General features: G+C 40.6%; 1 protein-coding gene across 4 annotated transcripts in view; it reads left to right on the top strand.

Moving 5' to 3' along the window:
* LOC134357453 (E3 ubiquitin-protein ligase RNF38) overlaps positions 1 to 22,180 on the top strand; it is a 131,553-nt gene that overhangs the window by 20,305 nt on the left and 89,068 nt on the right. For 3 of the 4 annotated variants that reach the window (XM_063069048.1, XM_063069049.1, XM_063069050.1), the window contains exon 2: positions 8,256 to 8,326. In XM_063069048.1, the coding sequence (XP_062925118.1) occupies positions 8,256 to 8,326 (71 nt within the window). Of the gene's footprint in view, positions 1 to 8,255; positions 8,327 to 16,691; positions 17,060 to 22,180 lie in introns of those variants that run through there. The other variant, XM_063069051.1, reaches the window with a different exon arrangement.

Below are 22,180 nucleotides of genomic sequence, written 5' to 3'. Positions count from 1 at the left end.
AGAACAAACCATGGGCACAGTAAAAATAGTCTCAAAGTTCCTGAGTCGATTGACTCCCGAGTCTCCGATAGCAGGCGGCAAAAGGGAGAAACTCCCTGCCATAAACCTCCAGGCACCGTCAACTTGCCGATGCCTTGGAAGCAGCCAACCACAACCGACACTGAGTCAGTCCATCTGAAAACTTCGAGCCTCCGACCAGCCGCTCCGATACAGCCTCCCGAGCGCCATCCTCTGCTGAGCGCCTTCGACCTAGCCCTGGCCGCCGAAACAAGCAAAGCCGAGGATTTGGGGCCTTCTGCTCTAGTGATTCCGGTTACCACACAGTAGCAGCGGTAGCGAAACGGGCATTTCAGAAGCTTTCCAGATGTTCCTCCGTACTTTCACGTCTGTCTCCACCAAATCAGAATTGTGCATGGTCGCCTACTTGACAGATTACAGATATCATTCTTTCACCGGAGGGGTCGCGCGTGCTGCCTTCGCACTGCCATCTTCTCCTCCTTTCCTCAAAGAATTGCAGTAGGTTTGTCAGGCAGGATTTTCCTTTCAGGAAACCATGCTGGCTTTGGCCTATCTTGTCATGTGCCTCCAGGTGCTCCATAATCTTATCCTTAACAATCAATTCCATAATTGTTATTAACTTAGGCAGATTGTGTTTGTCTACTACTGTGACTTAGATAAATATCAGACCACATTTTGAGTAATTAATGCAGAAAACCAGGTAACTGCAAAGGGTTCACAAGCTTTTTTTGCGACTGTAGCTTTGCAATTTAGAAAATCACAATACAGATTATTTTCTAGGATGCAACTCCCCACTTCACCCCCATCTTATAATGTGGAAGTGGCTTGAGGGTAATAGGGTACTCTGGCCAGTATGTACATGGTGGGCCAAAATGGTCTGTTTCTTGCTCTATGACTCTGAGGTGAAATATGCATTGGGGTTTTTGACCTGCAGTTGATGTTTGTCTATTTATGTGGATAGAACATCTTTGTACTATCCTGTACAGCAATTAACCACAACTCAGTGGGTCAGGCATCTTCTGTGGAGAGACAGAAATGGTCAACGTTTGGTTTGATGCCTCTTCCTTTCCTTGCATGGGTGCTGCCTGACCGCTGAGATCCTCTAGCAGTTTGATTTTGCTCCAGGCTGCAGCATCTCCACTCTCTTGTCTCCATATCTCTGTAACCTGAAAGCTCAAGATTTATTGTAAAATCAAACAATAGTGGAAATAGAAAATAAAAATGATAAACTGCAAATTTAAGATTCCTTAAAAAGGTATGGCAAAAATACTCAAGCCAGATGGAATCTGAATTTGCATTATTATGGTGTAGACTTTCAGGCAAACCTAAAGGAAATATACCAATGATTGGAAGTAATTTGATCATTAGAGAGACAAAGTTAGTGGGTTGATTGTCCAAAATCAGTTTATTTTCATTGTATTATGATTTAATTGAGTAGTGAAAAAGCACAATAATAAAATGCCAAACATAATTAGTCTACTGTGAATGGAACAGAAATGGCAGGCCTTTAATCGGTCCTAATGCTTATTTTGTTTTTGGTATTTTTATTCCTGCACCATTTGTGATGTGGCCTTGATGGAATGGTCTTTTTCAGATTCTGGAATGCCTTCATTCCAGTAACCCCTGAACAATTTAGTTTTTACTAGCAAACCATTCATTATTGTTTGAAACCTAAGTGATTCTCTGGGCATTACTTGCATATATGTGTGTGAGCTTTCAATTTGCCATACAATTTCTTAATGTCCATGTAAATTAAAATTAGAATTTCAATTTGTGTTGTCTATAATATCAATTTTCATGTGCTGACAAATCCAGCATTCTTGATGTGAGGCATTATAATGGTTAAATGTTGTTTCTCCCCTTTGGTTGAACAAAAGAAAGAATTTACTACAGGCAATTCCCTTGTTTCAGCTGTTCGCGTAATGGAAGTTTGCCCTTAGACAATTCACAAATCACTACCCAGAAATCTGAGACACAGAATGAAGCTTGCTGTTAAAGAATTTACGTGAAACAAAATAAATAAACACAATCTTTTCAGTCTAGCATTTCTTAACAGGCAAGCAGATGATATGCCTTTGCTAATGCAAAATAGTGATACAAACTTTTCTCGGGATGCAACTTTCCCTCCCCGCCGTAATATGAATCTCCTGGAATCTTGCTTCAAGGTTGCCACAGTGGTCTTGTTCTAGATAACTGACCTCTGATCTTAAAAGCGTGAAATAAATAGACATGACTTTAAGAATAAATGGTAGAATGAGATCTGAATTCATGACAGTGGATTTTTTTTTCCCTGTTCTTATCTTCAAAATTGCTGTGTATGCTTCCAACTGAGAATAAGGATACATACAACTTTTGTGTGCTTTACATAAATTAAATGAGACATTCAGATGCGCAAGGATGTTTTACAAGTAGGTCACTAATTATTGGAAATGCATAATTGGGAAAGATTCCTGAAGCAAAGTGCTTTAATCACGGTAACAGGTTAGCAAGGTTCAAATAAGTTTGTTTGATCTTTTGTAAAGCAATTATATGGTGGTCTTGTTTCTGTTTACCGAAAAGTAGAGGGATTTTTAAACTTTTAAGTACTATCCTTGAAGGCAATTTTGTGCCTGTGTATCACTCAAATAAGATTTTTCTTGAACATTGAATGGGACAGATTTCAGATGCAATATAAGAATTCCAGTATTTAAACTCTGAGTTCCTTAAGGTTGTTACTGCCAGGGGTGGCGGTGAGGATAGGCTCACACTACCTATTAAATGCTCTCAATGACGTGCATCTAAAATAGCCTCTGAGAACCAAATTCAGCTCCTGGCCTTTGCATGTGGTTTAGCTACTAAGCTTAGTGGAACCATTTCTACTGGCAGGAAAATGGGTAAAGGTGGATTACTGGCACTTTAAAGCCATTCACTTCGGGCACATGGGGCTTGTCAGCTGTGGTTGGCTGGTCATGTAGAAGGAAGACTCTGATCTCAAACCTCCACTGCCTTCCAGATATACCCACTCATGGGGAAAGCTTTGGGAGTAAATGCAGAGGAAAAATCTGGAGCTGGGGTCTCTGACTGGCAACTCCTGTGACGCTGCTGGTGCCAAACTGTACCGGTCTCTGTCGTTCCTTTGGATTCATCAGCTGTGTGGAGAGGGTGAGCCCGCCACATGGGCAGTGACTTGCCCTCCATATCGTACTGTCCTGGCTTGCACGCTGGCTTGTGTATCCTGCTGGACACAACATCCCTGACCAACAGAGGGACCTCAAAACTCTGTTGCAAACTATTGCCTTCCAACATAAGAACGGGACTGCTGAATATGATGCTTGTATTGCAAAACAAGTTCACAATTACCATCTCAAATTTGCTCTACATGCGTTTGTCATTTGGTCTGTGTAAATTGACCTCTGTAGGGGCACTTGGCTTTAAATAGCTGGTTCTCCTTGACACAAAATTTGGGAGGAGATTTGGCAGATGTGTACTGAATGGTAACTATTATACAGAGGGAGGTTCCCATTAGTGGATATTTTGAAGGATCAGAGGGGACAGATTTAGACTTTAGGCAGAAGATGCAAGGCAGATACGAGAAGCATTTCTTTTCCAGTAGGAATAGTTTCTAATATGGAATTCACTGTTTATAAGGATGATGGAAAATGGAATTGAATAGGAATTACAGAATTTGCAAGCTCTGTGGGGAAAAGTGCATTTGGGAGTAGGCCTGATGGTATTGCTCCAGCGGGATGGACGTGTGCCCATCAGTGGGGTCTCAAGATGTGAAAATAATGCATCTATCTTGTCCATTCAATTTCATTTGTAAACTGAAACTTGGTATTTATATTACGTTTAAGTTTTTGATACGAGTTCTGATGAGCAATGGTTTAAAGCCTTGTGCTGAGTTCAAACAGAACAGTAAGCACAATATGGGCCATTCGGCTATAGTGTTGTGCTGACCCATACAAACTTATTCCAATATCAATCTAGCCCTTCCATCCTATGTAGCACATAACCCTGCATTTTCTTATATCCTTGTGCCTATCCAAGTCTTTTAAATGTCCCTGTTGTAACAGCCTCTGCCACCATCCTAACAGTACACTCTAGGCACCCAACTGTGTCTGTATGTGAGAGGGCAACCTATCTCTAACTTGTTCCCCAAGATGTCCTCCATTCCCCTTACATGAATGTCCTCTGGTATTGGCCATAGACACCCTAAGGGAAAGGTACTGGCTGTCTATTTGATCTATGCCTCGTATCATCTTGTTACATCTTATTTCCTCCACTCCAAAGAAAAATGCTCTGCCCTGGCTCCTTCAGCTTGTCCTCACAAGACACATTGTCCAGTCCACGCAGCATCCTGGTAAATCTCTGCACCCTCTTTAAAGCTTGCAGATCTGATGATTCGAACAGATACTCATTGTGGTCTAATCAGAGTTTTATAAAGCTGCAACATTGCCACACGGCTCAGTTGCAGAATATTCTATTGAGCTACTGCTAAGTTCTATTTCTGCAGAAACTTAGTCAATTATAAGCTTGTGGATGCAACTGATGGTGTCCTGTTTGTGTTTAAGTGATTTGTATTTAAGTAATACTTTAATGTAAATATAAAATATTTATTCCTGGACCTTATGTTAGCTATGACAAGGATTCTTTAGGAACAGCTAAGGAATCTGAAATTCACAGCATAAGTGGAGCCAATGTAGCTCTCGTGCTTTGGGAAAATCCTTAACTTATCCCGTCGATGTGCTGTATTTTCATAAACCGGTGTGTTTCACTGCATCTAATATTTGGCCAGTTTTCCTGTTAATAAACTTCAATGCAGAAATTGGCCTTTTGTCCAAGATGTCCGTGGAGACTATACTGCACACAAGCTACCTTGCACATTTCATTTGCCCACCACCCTCATTAATATATCATTTTCAATTTTTCACTCTCGCTTCTTCTGTGTAAGTTACCTCAAGTGTGATGTGTTGCCCAAATTTTAACTAATCTATGTTAAAGATGTTTCTTCTAAATCCCCATTTAACCTTGTGCCCCACAGTTCTGTTCTTTCCATCAGTGTTTCAACTATTTGTCAAAGGCATTCAAAGTATTTCAGATCGATTAAGAGGGCTTGACTCTGTTTTCTCTTTACCAGAAGAAAATAAACATCTTATTCAGCATTTTGGTTATGATATAGCTTTAATGGGTTTTGCAACACCACTAGTATCTCTGTTAAAATATGGACACCAGGACTGTTTGCAGCTTTCCAGATGAAATCTAATGATACAATTCTAAAGTTGCTGCTTTTCAGTTCCTTGCTGAAGAATATCACTCCTGTTCTTCTACCACCCACTAATGGCAATTATAGGTTGTTCCTTTGCTAATCTCTGAATCAAGAACAGATAGTTGCCTCCATCCACAATTTGAAAAACCTTCTCTGCCTTCTCTTCTGCTCTGTTAGTAGTCCCAGTATCTAGACAGGAATCTGTCCTCCTAATTGTATCTCTTGATGATTCTGTGAGGTACTGTCTGATGTTGTAGCCCATTCAGTAACCTTGCTTGGAGCTAAACTGTGGGCAAATGCATTTTACAGCTCTGTTTATAAAACTCAAAGTACTGCTGTTCTTTAGTAGAATTATTCACTCGCACTTTAAGATAATTATTTATTTAAGCTTTAGTTTATGTGCACATTTCACTGTTTCAATTGAGTATATCCTTGCATTCTAACATGCAATATAATACACTATTTACATTTTCCATCTTTAGTGTCAGAAACAAATTTTAAAGATTTCCTTTATACAGCAGCCAGATATCTATTTTCAATAACTTCCTGGTCACTCTCTCCATTCTCAGTCCGAGACTTTACTATCACAGATCTACATGCCCTCTCTCTGCAAGGAAATTTGGTGCAGTATAGAATTCACCTCAATGTAGCTTCTCCTTCAGATTTTTTTTTTAATCACCCCAAAAAAAACCAAATCTTTTCCTTCCATATAACTGCAGCAATAGTTGCTTTCCTTTAAGCTGGAAAGACACCCGTAAATATTTCCCCCTTGATATTATTCACTTTGCCAATCAAGGAATTTTCCTGTCCCCTGTTCGAATAGACACCAGGCCTTAACTACAAAATGTTGACTAGCATCGTTGGTTGTGTTTGTTTATCTTCTTTCCATCTGACTTGAATTAATGAGCAACAGACATCAAAGTTGCTGGTGAACGCAGCAGGCCAGACAGCATCTCTAGGAAGAGGTACAGTCGACGTTTCAGGCCGAGACCCTTCGTCAGGTACAGTCGACGTTTCTTGAATTCGTGTTTCGTGTGTTGCTTGAATTTCCACCTCTTCCTAGAGATGCTGCGGGGCCTGCTGCGTTCACCAGCAACTTTGATGTGTGTTGCTTGAATTTCCAGCATCTGCAGAATTCCTGTTGTTTGAATTAATGAGTTCTGGCTCTCTGGCAGTGTCCCCTCTAAGGTGTGCGTGTGTGCATGCATCTTTATGTACTGGCGCACAAAGGAATTAAACTGCGCGCAAAAGGTTGTCACCCTCTACCTTGTTGGCATGCTAAGAATATTTCACGATCGTACACAATCACATTTCCTTTTCCAGTTTTTGATGACAACGTAGAGTTCGTGATTTATCTGCAGATCTTAGAACTGGCTTATTTATAGTGATTTTGTTGAAGAAATTATTGATGCACTATGTCAAATTCTAAAGAAGCAAAAGGCATGAAGCACAAAAGAACTGCTAGTTCATTTAAAGTGGAATGGCTTAATGAAACAGTAGAAACTGCTACACCAAAAGCCCATGAGGACAGGAACGTGCGGCTATGAGAAATATTTATTACAATACAGAAACTGGTGTTACCTCTGTGTATTGTCACGATGCAAAAGTTGCTGGGGAATTTGCAAGTGGGAAGAAGTGGAGTGATATTTGGAAACTTGATTTTTTAAAAGAGTTATTTAGCAAGTAAATCACATATGGATGGTGTGCAAAAGCTGCTGCGAGAAAATCCTTCATAACCCACTACAGGCCTGCTCTGTATGTTTTGTGAGAGTGCAGATGGTCGAGCGCGAAAATGATCATACCCAGAGGAGATCAAAGTTCTTATTGACAGTTATTTTATTTCTTTTAAACAATGAACAACAAACTGGACTTGGTAGTTTATTATCCTTAGAATAGCTTCAGGTTTGTTTCCACTTAAAAATTCAGTCGCACATGTTGTAACTGGGTTAAAATATTGCGCAGCATATGAGTTTTGCACATCCTGGTCATTACAAGTTGGAGGGAACGTTGCTCTGTGGTACAGTATCATTGTTGGTGACCCTACTTAGTTACTGGAATAGAATGTTCAGCCTCTTGTCTGCCTGTCGTTCAATAAGATCATGGTTCAGCTGTAACCTCAGTGCTACTTTCCTGCACTAACCTTGTATATCCCTTGATTCCTTTAATATATAAAACACTAAAGGGGGATGTAATGCTGGTGCTAAAATGCAAGCATTTTCCCTCCTAAAATCTGAGCAGTGATGTTTTTCTCTGTACTGGTCTGTCATGATTGGCCAAACCCTGTTTCTGATCACATTCTGTAGAACCAGATCATCTTATCAAACTACAAAACTTTTACCTGATTGAAGCATAAAACACAGAGGGCACATTCTAAAAAGAACATGGTTACATGTTATAAGAACATAGAATGCACAGGGAAAAAAAAAGCACATCAGAACCAGTCCTGACTGTGTGGGTTCAAATCAAATATCCTGTCATTAAAGAAATTAATTCTGTCCAGTTTAGAAATTATTAATTTAGATCTGTTTTTACAAAAAATAAAACACTTTAGACTTCAGAGATGAGCAGCTCGGAAACAGACACCTTAGCCCACCACGCCCGTGCTGATATTTTTAGTTTCTCTGCACGTGCACAGAACTTTATTCTTCTCTTGCCTATTTAAATACCTGTGTAATTGTATCTTAAGTCTCGTAATCCACCACCTCCTCTAACAGTGCATTCCAGATATTACATAGATCCTCTTTAAAGCTCCTTTCCCTCTCTTCAACCTGTCCTCCATAAGCCTGATTCTGTTGTTATTTTGTATATTTTTGGCTTTTGATCACCATTTGATATGGAAATACATGGAAGGTTAAATTAAGTTTAAATATTTTAATATTTCAGATTTTTCTTTAACATAAAACATAAGGGTTTGAGTTCTTGTGAGAAATTAGAATGAACAAGTTTACGTTTGACAATAATTTTACTCAATTATGACTTTTATTTTAAATAGGTGGCATGGATCCTTCCTTTCAGTATCACCCGAGTCCTCATGACCTACCTTTCATTGAAGATAGTGATAAGGTGAGATGTACTTAATTTTGTACCTTTTTGAAAAAATGGAACAAAATTGATTTGTAATGCATCCTGTTGATTACATGTTTATATATAATAAATATATGTATATAATTTTTTTGTGGCTTCATTCCCATAAACATTCAGATTTAAGTTGTTGGTCTAGTGTTTGCTGCCCGTCTCCCCATGCCGGTAAGCATGATGTTATCAGAACATGGAACAAAACAGCACAGAAACAGGGCCTTCAGCTCATAATGTTCCAGCCATTTAAACCCTGAACTGATCATCCCTTCTGCCCACAAATAGTCCATATCCTTCCATTTCCTACACATTTATGTGCCTATTTAGGAGCTTCTAAAATGTCTTTCACATCTGCCTCTACCACCACCCCTGGCAGCCACTGTTCCTTCTATTTTTTTTTACAGCTGCCTGGACCAATCATTGCTCTGAGCAGGAAATTTTTACAAGGCCTAAAAACTGCATGGCACTTTAAATGTTTTTTTTCTCTAATATTCACTCTATGGATATTTAGAACAAAAACTGAAAAATCACATACTTTCCATTAATTGACGGGTATAATGAAATACAGTACAACAAAGAAAATCTTCTACGTTTCGTAAACTTTCATAGCTGAGTCCAGTCCCAGCTGTGTGGCAACGAAGGCTATGTGCGCAAGAGCATTTCAGTTACTGCATGGCTGCATATCTGCACAGTTTAGAGGGAACAGTGCCAGTTCACGTTGCAGGCACCAACCACCTTCTCTATTTTAAAAAAAACTTGCCCTGCACATCTCCTTTTGCCCTCTTACCTTAAATGCATGCCCTCTGGTATTAGACATTTCGACCCTGGGAAAAGGACCCTGGCTGTCCAGATTCTGCCTACCTTAGGCTTTATAATTTCCCTACTCTTGATCTCAGTGCCTTGACTAATAAAGTCAAACAGGCTACAAGCCTCCTTTAACACCCTATCAACCTGCACAGTCACTTTCAGGGAGCTATGGACTTGAACCCCAAGATTCCTCTGTACATTACAACTGTTAATGGGCCTTGCCATTAACGTTATACTATCCCTTTACATTTGACCCTGCAATGGACTCTAAATACAGTAATAAACTGCTGTCTCTTAAACTATTGTATGTACACTTGTGAACTGGCTCAAAATGCAGGAGGACACTTGTTAAATGAGATTGATGGGGAAAAATTAAATTAATTACACCAAGATGAAAACTAAGGGGAATGCACAGTACAGCTGGGTCTGAAGTAACTTTCAGAAAAGACCATCAGCTTTTCATATTCATTTCTGGGGAAAGTGGAACATTGATATTGAATAGGTTATTAATATGTAATTTCTGAATTACCATCTACTTTATCATTTTAGCTTAAGTGGTTCAATCAAAACATTATTCCTTTTTAATATTAATATACAATACTGTGCACATACTTGATTAGCATTTTACAATTGCATTAAAAATTTCAAAACCAGAGTGCAAAACTAGGAAAAATCATGTTTCCACAGTTCTTGTTTTTAGTTTTAATTACCTTGATTTGAAGAACTTTTTTCAGGAAATTATTAATTTTCAAAATTCTGACACTTTTTAAATATGAAGTTCATTCACAGGTAATGTGCAATGTTGTTTAGGTCTCATTTATCACGTGTGATAAATGTGACTGATATTGCTCTGTGACCTCGAGTTCAGTTTTCTTTCATCTACCTGCTGCCCCTGTGCCTCTGGGAGATGGAGGTACCAGTTTTGGGGCACTGGCTAAGGCCACATTCCATCACATCCTGATTACAGACATCCCACCCTGCAAAAACTCATTTCAGGGAGGTAGCACCATCAATCTGCGGGAGACTTCCGGGAGAGGTGGGATGTCTGCAATAGAGTAGCTCCTTAGCAGCTGGCCATTAGCTATGCTAATGAACGAATGACACCTGTTAAACTCAACTCAACATGTCTTTTACAGTCTTAACCCACCATGGGCAATAGAAAGGTCACTGTTGCAAACAGTGCAGTGAGCAACACTGTCATTATTTTTGACCCCTATTAGGCAGAGGTACACTTTAGTGTAGTCTGGGGTGACGTACGTTTCATATTTTCTTTTTTTTGGAACGCTCTTGCTCTTGCTCTCTCGCTCGTGCTCGCTCTCTCGCACTTGCTTTCTTGCTCTTGCTCGCTCTCGTGCTCTCTCTCGTGGTTGCTCTCACTCGTGCTTGCTTTCTTGCTCTCGCTCGCTCTCGTGCTCTCTCTCGTGGTTGCTCTCACTCGTGCTTGCTTTCTTGCTCTCGCGCTCTCTCACTCTCTCACTTGCGCTGGCTGTCTCGCTTGCTTTTTTGCTCTTGCACCCGCTTTCTCACTCTTTCTTGTGCGTTCTCTCACGGTCACTCTCAAAAAAATCAATTTCCGGGACATTGTATATAATTTGCGGGCATCAGGGAGCCACTATTAATATGCGGGAGACTCCCAGAACTTCCGGGAGAGGTGGGATGTCTGTGATTATGTTGGGGTGAAAAGCTTTAAGGAGACTTGAGAAAGATCATGAATGATTTTTTTATCTCAGTATCACCTTCCTGATCAAATCCTATATCTCTTGGTTGCTTAATAGTCTATCTGTCTGTCAATCTCTGTCTAGAGTGCAGGCCTAGATACCTTAACTACTTCTTGTATGACGAATCTACTGTCCCAGAAATCAAATAAGTGAATTCATCAGGAATGAGGATACCAATAGGGGGAAAAAGCTCAAAGGTTCATTTATTATCAAAGTATACAACTCTAAAATGCTTCATGTTCAGATAATCACAAACCATGAAAGAAAAGAACAGCAGTGCGATCATCAACCTCCCCAAATCACTCCTCCCTGCACAAAAACAAAAAAAAATCAGGACAGGCACATTGACCCCCAAATCCCCTCCCCTGCACACAAAAAAACAAGAAAGATCGGGTGAAAAACACAATATTAAAAAAACCCCATAAAACTGAAAAAGTCTATAGTCCAAGTCCATATCCAAAATGCAGAAAACCCTGGGTAACCTTCTCCAGGGGCACTGGTAGCTTTTCCCCTCACTGATGGCAGAGCAATCCCCCAGCAATCACAAGATAGTCTCTCCTCCCCAATAGCAGAGCGATTTATTTATTTTTCTCCCCCGCCCCAGCTATCAAAAGGCAGGTAAGCCCACATTCACCTCAATGTTTCAATCTCCCTTGTTGCTTTAATCATCAAACAATGGAAACTTTAATCGGTGAAATAGTCAGCCTTTGACATACCCTGGTGTTTCAGTAGCTGGACCAGTTAAGTTTCTGATCAATTGTCATCTACAAGTCGATGATGTTGGATGATTTGACAATAGTACTGCCATTGAATATTGATGGAAGGTGATTCAACCCTTTCTGGAGATAGTCATGCAATGGCACCATGATTATCACTGACCTAGCTGATCCTGATATATGCAACTAACTTCTGCTTCATTATCCAAGATGTTGCAAATAAAGTTAAACATCTTAGAACCATCAGTAAATATTCTATCAATTCTTACCTTGTATAGGAAAGATTACTAATAGAAGAGCAGTTGATATTTGGGCTAAGAATACAGCCCTAGGGCAAGACTGGCCTGTCACAGTTACAACCTTGCTTTGTGCTAGGATTGTCTCCAATCAGGTGATTTTTCCTTGAATTTGAGTTTTACTCAAATCACATTTCTTCAGATAACAGCATTCATTCTTCTCTTGCTTCTGGTATTTGGCTTTTATTTCTGCTTACACAAAGCTGCGATTAAATCTAGTGTGGAGTGCTCCCAACAGAACTCCAAGCATTACTGAGCAACGTGCCAGATGCTGCACCATTCCTCACCTTTGATAATAGTGCTTCATGCTGTGACACTGGAAACATATAGCCTACTTCATCTCCTGGCATATCAGCTCCATCGCCAGCACAGCCTTTGTTTGATTGAGGAAAATGATTTCTGAGGATAAAGACATCAGACTGGGTCCAAAATTCATTGTTTACCGGGTAGCAGTAACCCCTACCCTCCACCGTGCTTCTGAGACCTTGAGTACCTACAGCACGCGTCTCGAAGCACTGAAAAAAATACAGCCAATGCTCTCATTGCAACTTCATTGGAAGGAAAAGGGAACCAGTGTTAGAAAGTTGTAACACAATCGAGGAAACCAAAATAGTTTCGGAAAGTAAAAATGATGATTTACAAATTTGCTTGTGCTTTATTAAGGATGGGATCAACAGGGTGAATATAGTGTAGCTGGATTTTCAGCATCTGGTAGCAGTACATTGCAATACAAAATAAAAAAAACTAAATTACATTAAGAATTATATATAAAAATTAAATAACTAGTGCCAAAAGAGGGAAAATAGTGAGATAGTGTTCATGAATTCATTGTGCATTCAGAAATCTGATGGCAGAAGGGAAGAAACTGTTCCTGAAATGTTGAGTGTGCGTCTTCAGACTCGTGTACCACCTCCTCAATGGTAAAATGAGAAGAGGGCACGTCCCGGGTTATGGGGGCCCTTGATGATGGATACTGCCTTTTGGGGCATCACATTTTGAAGGTGTGCTCTTCGCTGGAGAGACTAGCAACCATGATGGAGCTAGCTGACTTTACAGCTTTTAACAATCCTGTGCACTAGGGCGGATTCGTAGGTTAGCTGTGTTCTGCAAATGATCACTAATGCAGGTAACTGGAAGAATCTGGACGAAGTTGAAATGAATGCTGGGAGAATCAAAAGAAATGGGAAAATTATAGAATTAGATCATATAGAGAGACAGCTTCTCTATCTCACTGAAGAATATGATTCTGATTAACATTATGGATGCCAAGAGGATATTTTCCCTTGACGTGTTACCTAGTACAGTGGGGCGGGGGGAGGTGTGTGTAGTCGCAGCTTCTGATGTGGAATCTTTGTATATATTCAAACAGTTAATAGCCACTAGAACTGCAAAGGAGTCGAGTATGGAAAAGAGTTGGAAGTGCTATTAAGGTCAAGAATGGATCAGCCATGATCTATTTTAATGTCAGAGCATGTTCAAGGGACTGATCTTCTTCCTGTTTCTTTGAATGTGTTCTTGTATATTACTATATTTCATAAAAAGTGAATCTTTGTTTTTTTTAATGTTAATCCTGACTTGCCAGAGGACCAAATAGACAAGAAAAAGCATAATAAAATCTCTGCTCTCGGTGCAGACAAGAGGTTGATTTTGATCTCTTAAGTCATGCAATTATCATTTACTGAGAATTAAGTGGTTTTTCAGATTGTAAAATTTAAAGGTTTACTTTCACCATCCCACAGAGATTGTCTGACTACTTTGGCAAAGGTCACAGTTCATATTAAATTTCATGATTTGAATACCTTCACAATACGTTGATGAATGTGTTATGCTGCAAGGGAACTCTGCAGTTCTGCATTCTTAAAATAGAAATTTTCATGATCCCAGAGCTTGTCTGAGTATTTCTGGGTCTTCTCACAGTGCTCTTAAACTCTGTGTCTTTATTTAAAAACCGAAATGAACACTTCATCCCAGTGTCATTCTACTCTGAGGTTCTTCAGCGCATTCCCAGATCCCCAGATAGTTCAATTATTAATGTTTCTAGAAATGATAAGTAATATAAAACAAATCTTTTTATATAAAATTGAACTGAGTCTGCACCAAAAAATGGTTACTCAAAATCTATATCCTGCTGAATACATTGCATTAACTGCAAACATACCTTTTTAAAAAAAAAAACACTATAGCAGCTCATGCTAAGGAATTGGGAGATGGGTGGGGGTAGAAGATATTTTTCTTGTGCAATTTTACAACGGTCTCTAAGATGAAAAAAGGTAAAAATAAAGATCTGATCCAATAGGTTGGTGTTCAGCATATCCAACAGAATACCTGTATGGGTATATTTAAGTAGTGAACAAATGGTTGATAAAGTTGGTGGTGGTCTCTGCATAAATCTTATGGCTGCTTTATAAGGAGTTAAGAGGTGACATTTCCAGTTTGTCTCTTGCCTTGTTAGCTCACTCTATCACAAATAAATGTGGATTGTGTGTTTGACAAGAGTTTTTTTTGTTTAAAAGTTCTTTCTCTGTAGCTGCATAATGTTACAGGATGTGCAAAGACCGTGGTGAAGAGCTGCAGTCTAGAGTACTGCTGTTACTGGACACAGAGGCTGATCCCCCTGGAACAGCCTCAAATCCTTCCTGGGTGTATTGTTTAAGGAGGAAACATTAGTGGTCTTCACATATTGTAATGGAATGGAGCAACAAACAAAATGAAGTGAACATTTTGGGTTGCAACCCATCATCTGTACAGCAATTTAATGCGTTGCTTGGTATGGTGAGTGTGAATAATGACTTGTATTTACTTGATATTATGGGTCACTCTTTATTTCCTGTGTCCTCTGTAAGCAGACTTGTATATTCCTTCCTCTGGGTGCTCCAAATTCCTCGCACAGTACAAAGACGTACTGGTTAGAAGGTTAATTGGTCATTGTAAATTGCCTGTGGTTAGGCTAGGTTCCCAACCTGGGTCCACAGATCCCTCAGTTAATGGTAGGGGTCTGGTCTGTGGCATAAATAAGGTTGGGAACCCCTGGGCTAGGGTTAGGTCAGTGGGTTGCTGGGTGGCGTGGGTCGTTGGGCTTGAATGGCCTTTTCCACACCGTGTCTCTAAATAAAATAAGTAAAACTAAAATACTTCTGAGGAATAAAAAAGTGTAAATGAGAGATGCCATCTGCCTGTGCACATACTTGAATGATGTAGTTGAGGGCTTGATTAGTGGTTGGCAAACATCTGTCTCAGAGGACAATTGGGGGGGGGGTGATGATCATCACAAGCCTCGGTGGAAGGAATGGAGATCCTGAGATGCCCAGTCGTCAAGATCCCCCTCTCGGCTTCACCAGTGTAGTCCAAAGGAAAACTTAAGAAGCAATACTCTTGGTACTGGCTTGGCTGCAGGAGCTGCCAGAAGGATGTTCAATGACGTTCAGCCACCTTAGGGGCTGCACTCCAGATTTAGTCTGGGTTTATTCCTGTAGCCTTTTTCTCTTCTGAGGCTGCCCACAAGACAGTAGGGCTATTTACCCATAGGTGTGCCCATCCTGTAGTTCAGCCCGAGTCTGAAAGGAGTTCAGTTTCTGTGTGTCGCCAGCAAGGAGGCACTACGTGGGGCTTGCCATTGGAGAGGCTGTGTACTGGCTGGGAGAGACTTACACATTCGGCTGTCCTTTTCGCAAGACTGCTAGCCAGCGGTGAGAGCGACAAGCACTACCCACTGCACTACCACACTAGACGCATCACAATGACCATTATGACACCGGGCTTTGTAGTTTAAAAGGGAGAAGGTAACAAAAAGATAGGCTAGTAAGGTTTGAAAGGTATCGTGCCTTCACCAGCTAACATCACCATCGTTTGTGTGATTATCTAACATTCCTGTGGTTTCTTGCCATGTAAATGTATTTTTGATTACTAACTATGCCTAGTTATGATGAAATATCAGCCTGATATTGTTGCCTGGTTGCTGTTTGACTTGTGCAGTATTTCTACCTTCTTCCCTTTTTATTTCAGGTTTCCAGCATCTACAGAATTTTTGTTAGCTTTACCTGGAATTCCAAACTAAATTGTGGCTGTGCAAATATCGCTGCTATTTGTCTTAAACTTGAAAGCCATGGTTATTCTCGCCAGACATCCTTGTTAACCGTTTCTCCTTTTTTAAAAAAAAAATTGGTGGTAAAAATCTGTGTGATAGGAAATAGATGGTGCCATTGAACTATGTGACCAATCTTTCAGACAGTTCATGAATCTACTTCTACTTTCAAATATGATTCTACCACACTGGTGGAACCTGTGATTCACATTTTGCTGTGTTTTCGGGCCGATTGAGAGATCTGTCTCCGAGGGAGTTTGGTGAGGTTTTGAGCGGAGGGTGCGGCCTAGAGACTAGTGCGAGCGAGCCCGTGATCAACTCCATTTCTCGCCGGTTAAAGCATGGAACACGATTGAAATCATCGAGGACAAGAGCAGAAGGCGAGTGGGAGTTGAGTGCCCTCTCCCTATGACTCATTGCTGCTGGAGTCAGGTGCCTGTGTTTGACCAGTTCTCTTCACCCCCCCCCCCCGCTCCATTCTGCCAGAGTCTTGTTAATTGGGCATGGTTTAAACAACAGGGTTTGTGGATTGGACTCCGTAGTTCATGTTATGTGTTTTCTGGTTATTCCTTTCTCAGACGGTTATTTTGTGAGATTTTGATCGGAGTGGACTGGCTGTGCGGCATGCAGTCAATGAAGGACACAACACTAAATTGAACTGAACATTCCTAAACTGTTTCAATGACTCTGTGATGTTTTATGTTCTGTGTTTTTTGCATTTTGCTCGATTTGTTCTTTTTTTTTGTGTGTGTTGGGTGTTTGATGTTTTCTTTGAACAAGTTCCATAATGTTTCTTAGCTGTCTGTGGGGAGGACGAATCTCAGGGCTGTGTATTGCATACACACAGTATTCTGATAGTAAATGAACTCCGAGTCTTCGACCTGCTGAGGCAGGGGGCAGGATGGTATTCGCGTGACGTCACCCAGAATGGGCCCGCCCCCGGGCCAGCCCATTGTCCCGCGGTGTGTAGGGGGAGGCGGCGGCGGCGAGAGCGGATCGGATCGGATCGGATCGGATCGCGTCGCGTCGGGTCGGGTCGGCCGGGCTCGAGCACGATGCGGGACCAGGCGAGGAGACGGGCGCCAGTAACTTGTCCACAATAGGTACGGATAACAGTGACAGAATGGACAAATGTAACCAACTTCACGCATTTGACCTATCTCCTCGCTTCACTCGGTGCTAAAGGACTTGCATGATTCTGCCAAGCTGTTTCATGAATAATAATAATAATAAAACTAGTTTACTCTGAAGCAGGCCCGGGCCTGTGCTAAAGTACCTCCTCCTTCACACTATGGCCATACGGAGGGGTGCCGACGGTCCCTTCTTGTGTTGGAATTACACGCGGCGGCGGCCCACCGGTCCTTTTGTTTGCGAGCTTTTTGATTTGAAAAAGTTACTAAGGGCTCCGGTTCCCGGTCGGTGGGGCTGGGGTGAGAGCTCCGCGCCGACCCCCCAAAGCCGACACTATGGAGGCGCAGACAAAAGAATCCCGCAGCGGCTCCCGGTGGATGTGCGGGGCAACGGGGAGGGAGGAACCGGGACCAGTCCCTAGGTCTGCCTACTGTACACCGAGAGCTGTCCCGGATGAGTCAACGGGGAGCGACTACCTTTGCGTCCCATCCATTCTGTTTTTTTATTTTTTATAATGGAAACTGAAACGACGATGGAATCCCTGCAATCGGCAGTTGCGAGGTTCCCATTTACTGTACTTTGTGTCTGCGGTGTATTGTATCAGTTGCACACCCACCATATCCCGATGGAAACATTTAATTCAGATCAGTTTCTGCTTGGATGCATAATTTCACGCAATCTGCCTATTTGCTCTGCCGCTGCTTTTGACAATGTTTTGTAGGTGTTATTAGGGTGAGTGTTTAAAGTAAAATAGAGGGGGGAAATAATTATTTTCTGTTCTTCATATTTTAGTTTTATTTTTCGTAAAAGATGCCACTTACACGTTAATCTTGATTGCAAATATTCAGCGTTGTAGTGATGTAAACCTAAATGGTATCAAATAAAATATTCTACAAGCAACAAACAATTTGCTGAAGGAACTTAGCGGGTCTAGCAGTATCAGTGGGAGGTAAAACTGTCGATGTTTTGGGTTGAAACCCTAAATCAGGACTGCAACTTTATTCAGTGCTGGCTTTAAAGTAAGCTGCATGTTGAAGAAGCACGACTGAGATTTCATGTGTGAAAGTATTTATCTCTGATTAACGTTTATGAACTACTTCCTTCCACGCAAAATTTGTCAGCCTAGTACTTGACACTGAATGCCAATGATAAACGAAATTCTGCAGATTCTGGAATTCTTGAGCAAGAGACAAAATACTGGAGGAACCCAGCAAGTTAGGCAGGATCTATCAGGGAGAATGAACAGTTGACATTCTGGCCAGACTGGAAAGGAAAGGAGTGGAAGCCAGAATAAGGAGGTGGAAGATAATAAGTGAAACCGGATGAGGGGCAATGGCTGTTTGGTGGAGGGCAATGATGTGTGAAGCTGGGAGAGGATAGATGCAAGGGCTGAAGAAGGAGGAATCTAATAGGAGAGGACAGTGGACCATGCAAAAAAAAAGGAGGGGAGCCAGAATGGGGAATGGAAAAAGATAAGAGAAGGAGGGTGGTGTAAAAATTAGCGGAAGTTAGGAGAAATCAATGATGCCATGAGGTTGAAAGTACCCAGATAGAATATGAGGTGTTGCTCTTCCAACCTGAGTTTAGCCTCATCATACTTTTGCATAATAACGTGGTTATTGGAGCAGCAGTGCCCTCTGAAAAAGGGATTTCTGCTTTATAGGAACAGGTTAATCAAAATAGTGCCTCTTTAGTTAAATGGATTGAAGAATCCTTGCACAAGTGCGTAGTGTGTAACATCAGCTGTTTATGCTAATGTAGATGTTAGACTAAATATGAAAATGCAGGAAAATGTTGGGTTATCTGAGACGGGGAAAACAAACGGGCGATTTTAATTAACGCAACACACATCAAAGTTGCTGGTGAACGCAGCAGGCCAAGCAGCATCTGTAGGAAGAGGTGCAGTCGACGTTTCAGGCCGAGACCCTTCGTCAGGACTGTTATGCTGCTTGGCCTGCTGCGTTCACCAGCAACTTTGATGTGTGTTGCACCTCTTCCTACAGATGCTGCTTGGCCTGCTGCGTTCACCAGCAACTTTGATGTGTGTTGCTTGAATTTTCAGCATCTGCAGAATTCCTGTTGTGGGCGATTTTAATTATTATGAACGAATTTTTAGAGCTAGAGATCTGGTTGGGTATTCATAAATCATGTACTTGTAAAGCTTATTATAGTTTATCCTATATTGTGGCTAAAAATTTGAAGTACCTACTCTTTGAATGCTAAATTTCTTGAAGATATACCTGTGGTATTGACGAGGAACAGGAAAAGTAGATGACTTCATCACTGCTGAGGAAAATAGTTCCATTCAAGCATATTCTCAGCCTGTTTTTTTTGTCAATCACATGCTCTAAGAGCCTTGGGACATTTTACCAAGGTGAGCAGTGGGAAACAGATAAGGTATGTTGATATCAAATATGAGCCATCTTGCTCAGCCTCAAAATATTGTCAGGGAGAGGGCATAAAATCACTGATTGGGTTTGGTTCCGTGGCGAGGACTGAAGTTTTACTTACAAAATACTGGTCCTGAATTAGTTGTCTGTAGTGAGCCATCTGTAAATACTGCATATTTGTATAAGATTGCACCTGCCTTTTATTTATTTCTTTTAGCCAACCTATTGGAAAATGCTAACTTTGGTTGCTATTGATTGGAAGTTTTAAGAGGAAATAAACTCTGAAATGGACTTGAATCTTTTAAAGTGGGAATATGTTAATATCAGTTCCTCGTGTTTGATCTGGAAAAGAGCATCTCTCAGGTCCAAGTAGCTATGTGTAGTGTGAAACCAATGATAAAGCATTGCCAGTGCATGAACGTCCATATTTGTATGTGACTTTCTTAATGTGCTGTCCATTATGCTGGGAAATACTAAGGAGGAACTGCTGACAGTTCATTATAGTATCTAATCTATAGGTTTGATTAAATTGGAGAAAAATTCAAATTCTGTTTTAGAATACGGAGTTTATGTGCTGTATTCTTAATATCCTGATTTGGAGCCTTTTTACATTTGTTTGACACCTAATGACCAAGAAAAATGTAAATTTCTTTTGAGTTGTGAAGGCAAAGGAACAATTCATAGGGAGTACCTTCATATTAAAGGCTCTTCCATGCATCTCAATGAGTAATCAATTCACCATGTATCTACATATGGACTTGTAAAATATTTTTGGCCCTATCGGTATCTGGAATTTGAAATTTTTCAAACAGCTGAGTTTGGTATTTTAGTTTGGGGATGCCGTAGTTGCAATATTGTTTCCTAAAATGGATTACTGATGGGTTGAGTTTTGTGTAAATGTAATGCTGATTGTATGTACAGTGCCTTGGAAAAAGTATTCAGCCCCCAACCCCTTGTACACATAAATTAGTATTACAACCAGATTTTGATCAAGGTAACTGAGAATTTTTATTTCTGAATCACATACTCCTTTTCTCCCCCAAAATAGGGAAAATTATAAAGCATGAAAAACTAAGGATTCACAAACTGAAATGTTAAAAAGTTCAAAAGTATTCATTCGCCTTTGCTCAGTACTTAGTTGAACCACCTCCAGCAGCTATTACAGCTAGTTTTTTTGGATAAGTCTGTATTAGCTTTGCACAACATGATGGAGCAAGATTTTCACACTCCTCCTTTCAAGTTACTGAAGCTGTGCCCAGTTAGTTTGGGAGTGGTGTTGGACAGCAATCTTGAGGTCTTGTCGGAGTTGTTCAATTGGGTTAAGGTCAGGAGTCTTGACCGGGCCACTCGAAGACATCAATTCTCTTAATTTGAAGCCATAGTTGCTCTGGCAGTTTGCTTTGAGTTGTTGTTCTGCTGAAAGACTAACCTCCTGGCTAAAGCTGTCTAGCAGAGGTAGCAGGTTTTTAATCTAGGATCTCTCTGTATAAGCAGCATTCATCTTCCCATCAATCCTGACCAGGTTTCCAGTCCTTACTGCTGAAAAGCATACTCATAGCTTGCTGCTACTTCCATCATACTTTATAGTCGGGATGGTGTTATCAGGCTGATGCACAGAATTGGACTTGTACCACATGTACTGCTTAGTGTTGAGGCCAAAAGTTCCAGTTTAGTCTCATCTAACCACAAGACCTTCCACATGTTTACGGTATCTTCTAAATTACACTTTGCAAAGTTTTTACAAGCAAACGTGCTTTTTCTTTTGGCCAGGGCTTCTTCCTTGCCACTTTTCCATAAATACTCCTTTTGCGCAAGGCCTTGGAGATTGTGGAGCTATGAATGTTATCTCCAGTTGCAGCCAGTGACTTCTGCAACTCGCTCAGAGTGACTGTTGGTGCCACAGTAACCTCTTCTACAAGTGCCTTTCTTTTCCGGTGACTAAGTTTGGAGGGGCAGCCTGACCTAGGCAGTGTGACTGTGATTTCATATTTTTTCTGCTTTTTCCACAATGGACTGCACTGAGCTCCAAGTTATGTTCAGTGCCTTTGAGATGCTCTTGTACCCTTCCCCGAATTTGGGCTTCTCTATAATCATTTTCCTGATTTGTCTTGAATGCTCTTTTGCCTTCATTTTGCTTTGGTCTGTTGAAAGCCTACCATACATTACAGAGAGAGGGAGCATTTATTCTTATGTTTTCATTGAAAACAGGTGATCCTCCATTTTCTACATCAACAAATTGGGTGAGTTGGTAAGGTAATATACAATATATTGCACCTGAGGAAAGTTAACATAGTAATTACAAAGGGCATGAATGCTTTTTGTGCCTAAATTTTAGTTTTTAATTTTTAGAAAATTGTAGACAGGTTTTGGAATTTTTCTTTTTGATTTCACATGATGCACAATGTTTTAAGAATTGGTTCAAAAAATCCTTCAATATATTTTAAATTTAGAAAATGAGACAAAATGTGAAAATAGTTCTGGGATGAATACTTTTTCAAGGCATTGCATGTACATGATTTATCAAAGGTAGTTCTAGAGCATAAACTAATAACATATTCAGGATATTCCCTTATATTAAAAGGAGACATTATATATTAGAAACGAAGAGTAGGCCACGTTACCCCTTTGTCCTTTCATTTAATATGATCATGCCTGATTTAATTGCAAATTCTATTTTGTATTCCTCTGGTAACTTGTCATCCA

The sequence above is a fragment of the Mobula hypostoma genome, chromosome 16 (assembly GCF_963921235.1).
Source record: "Mobula hypostoma chromosome 16, sMobHyp1.1, whole genome shotgun sequence".
NCBI lineage: Eukaryota > Metazoa > Chordata > Chondrichthyes > Myliobatiformes > Myliobatidae > Mobula > Mobula hypostoma.
The sequence above is the reverse complement of the archived record's forward strand: the minus strand, read 5'-3'. Positions and strand labels throughout refer to the sequence as shown.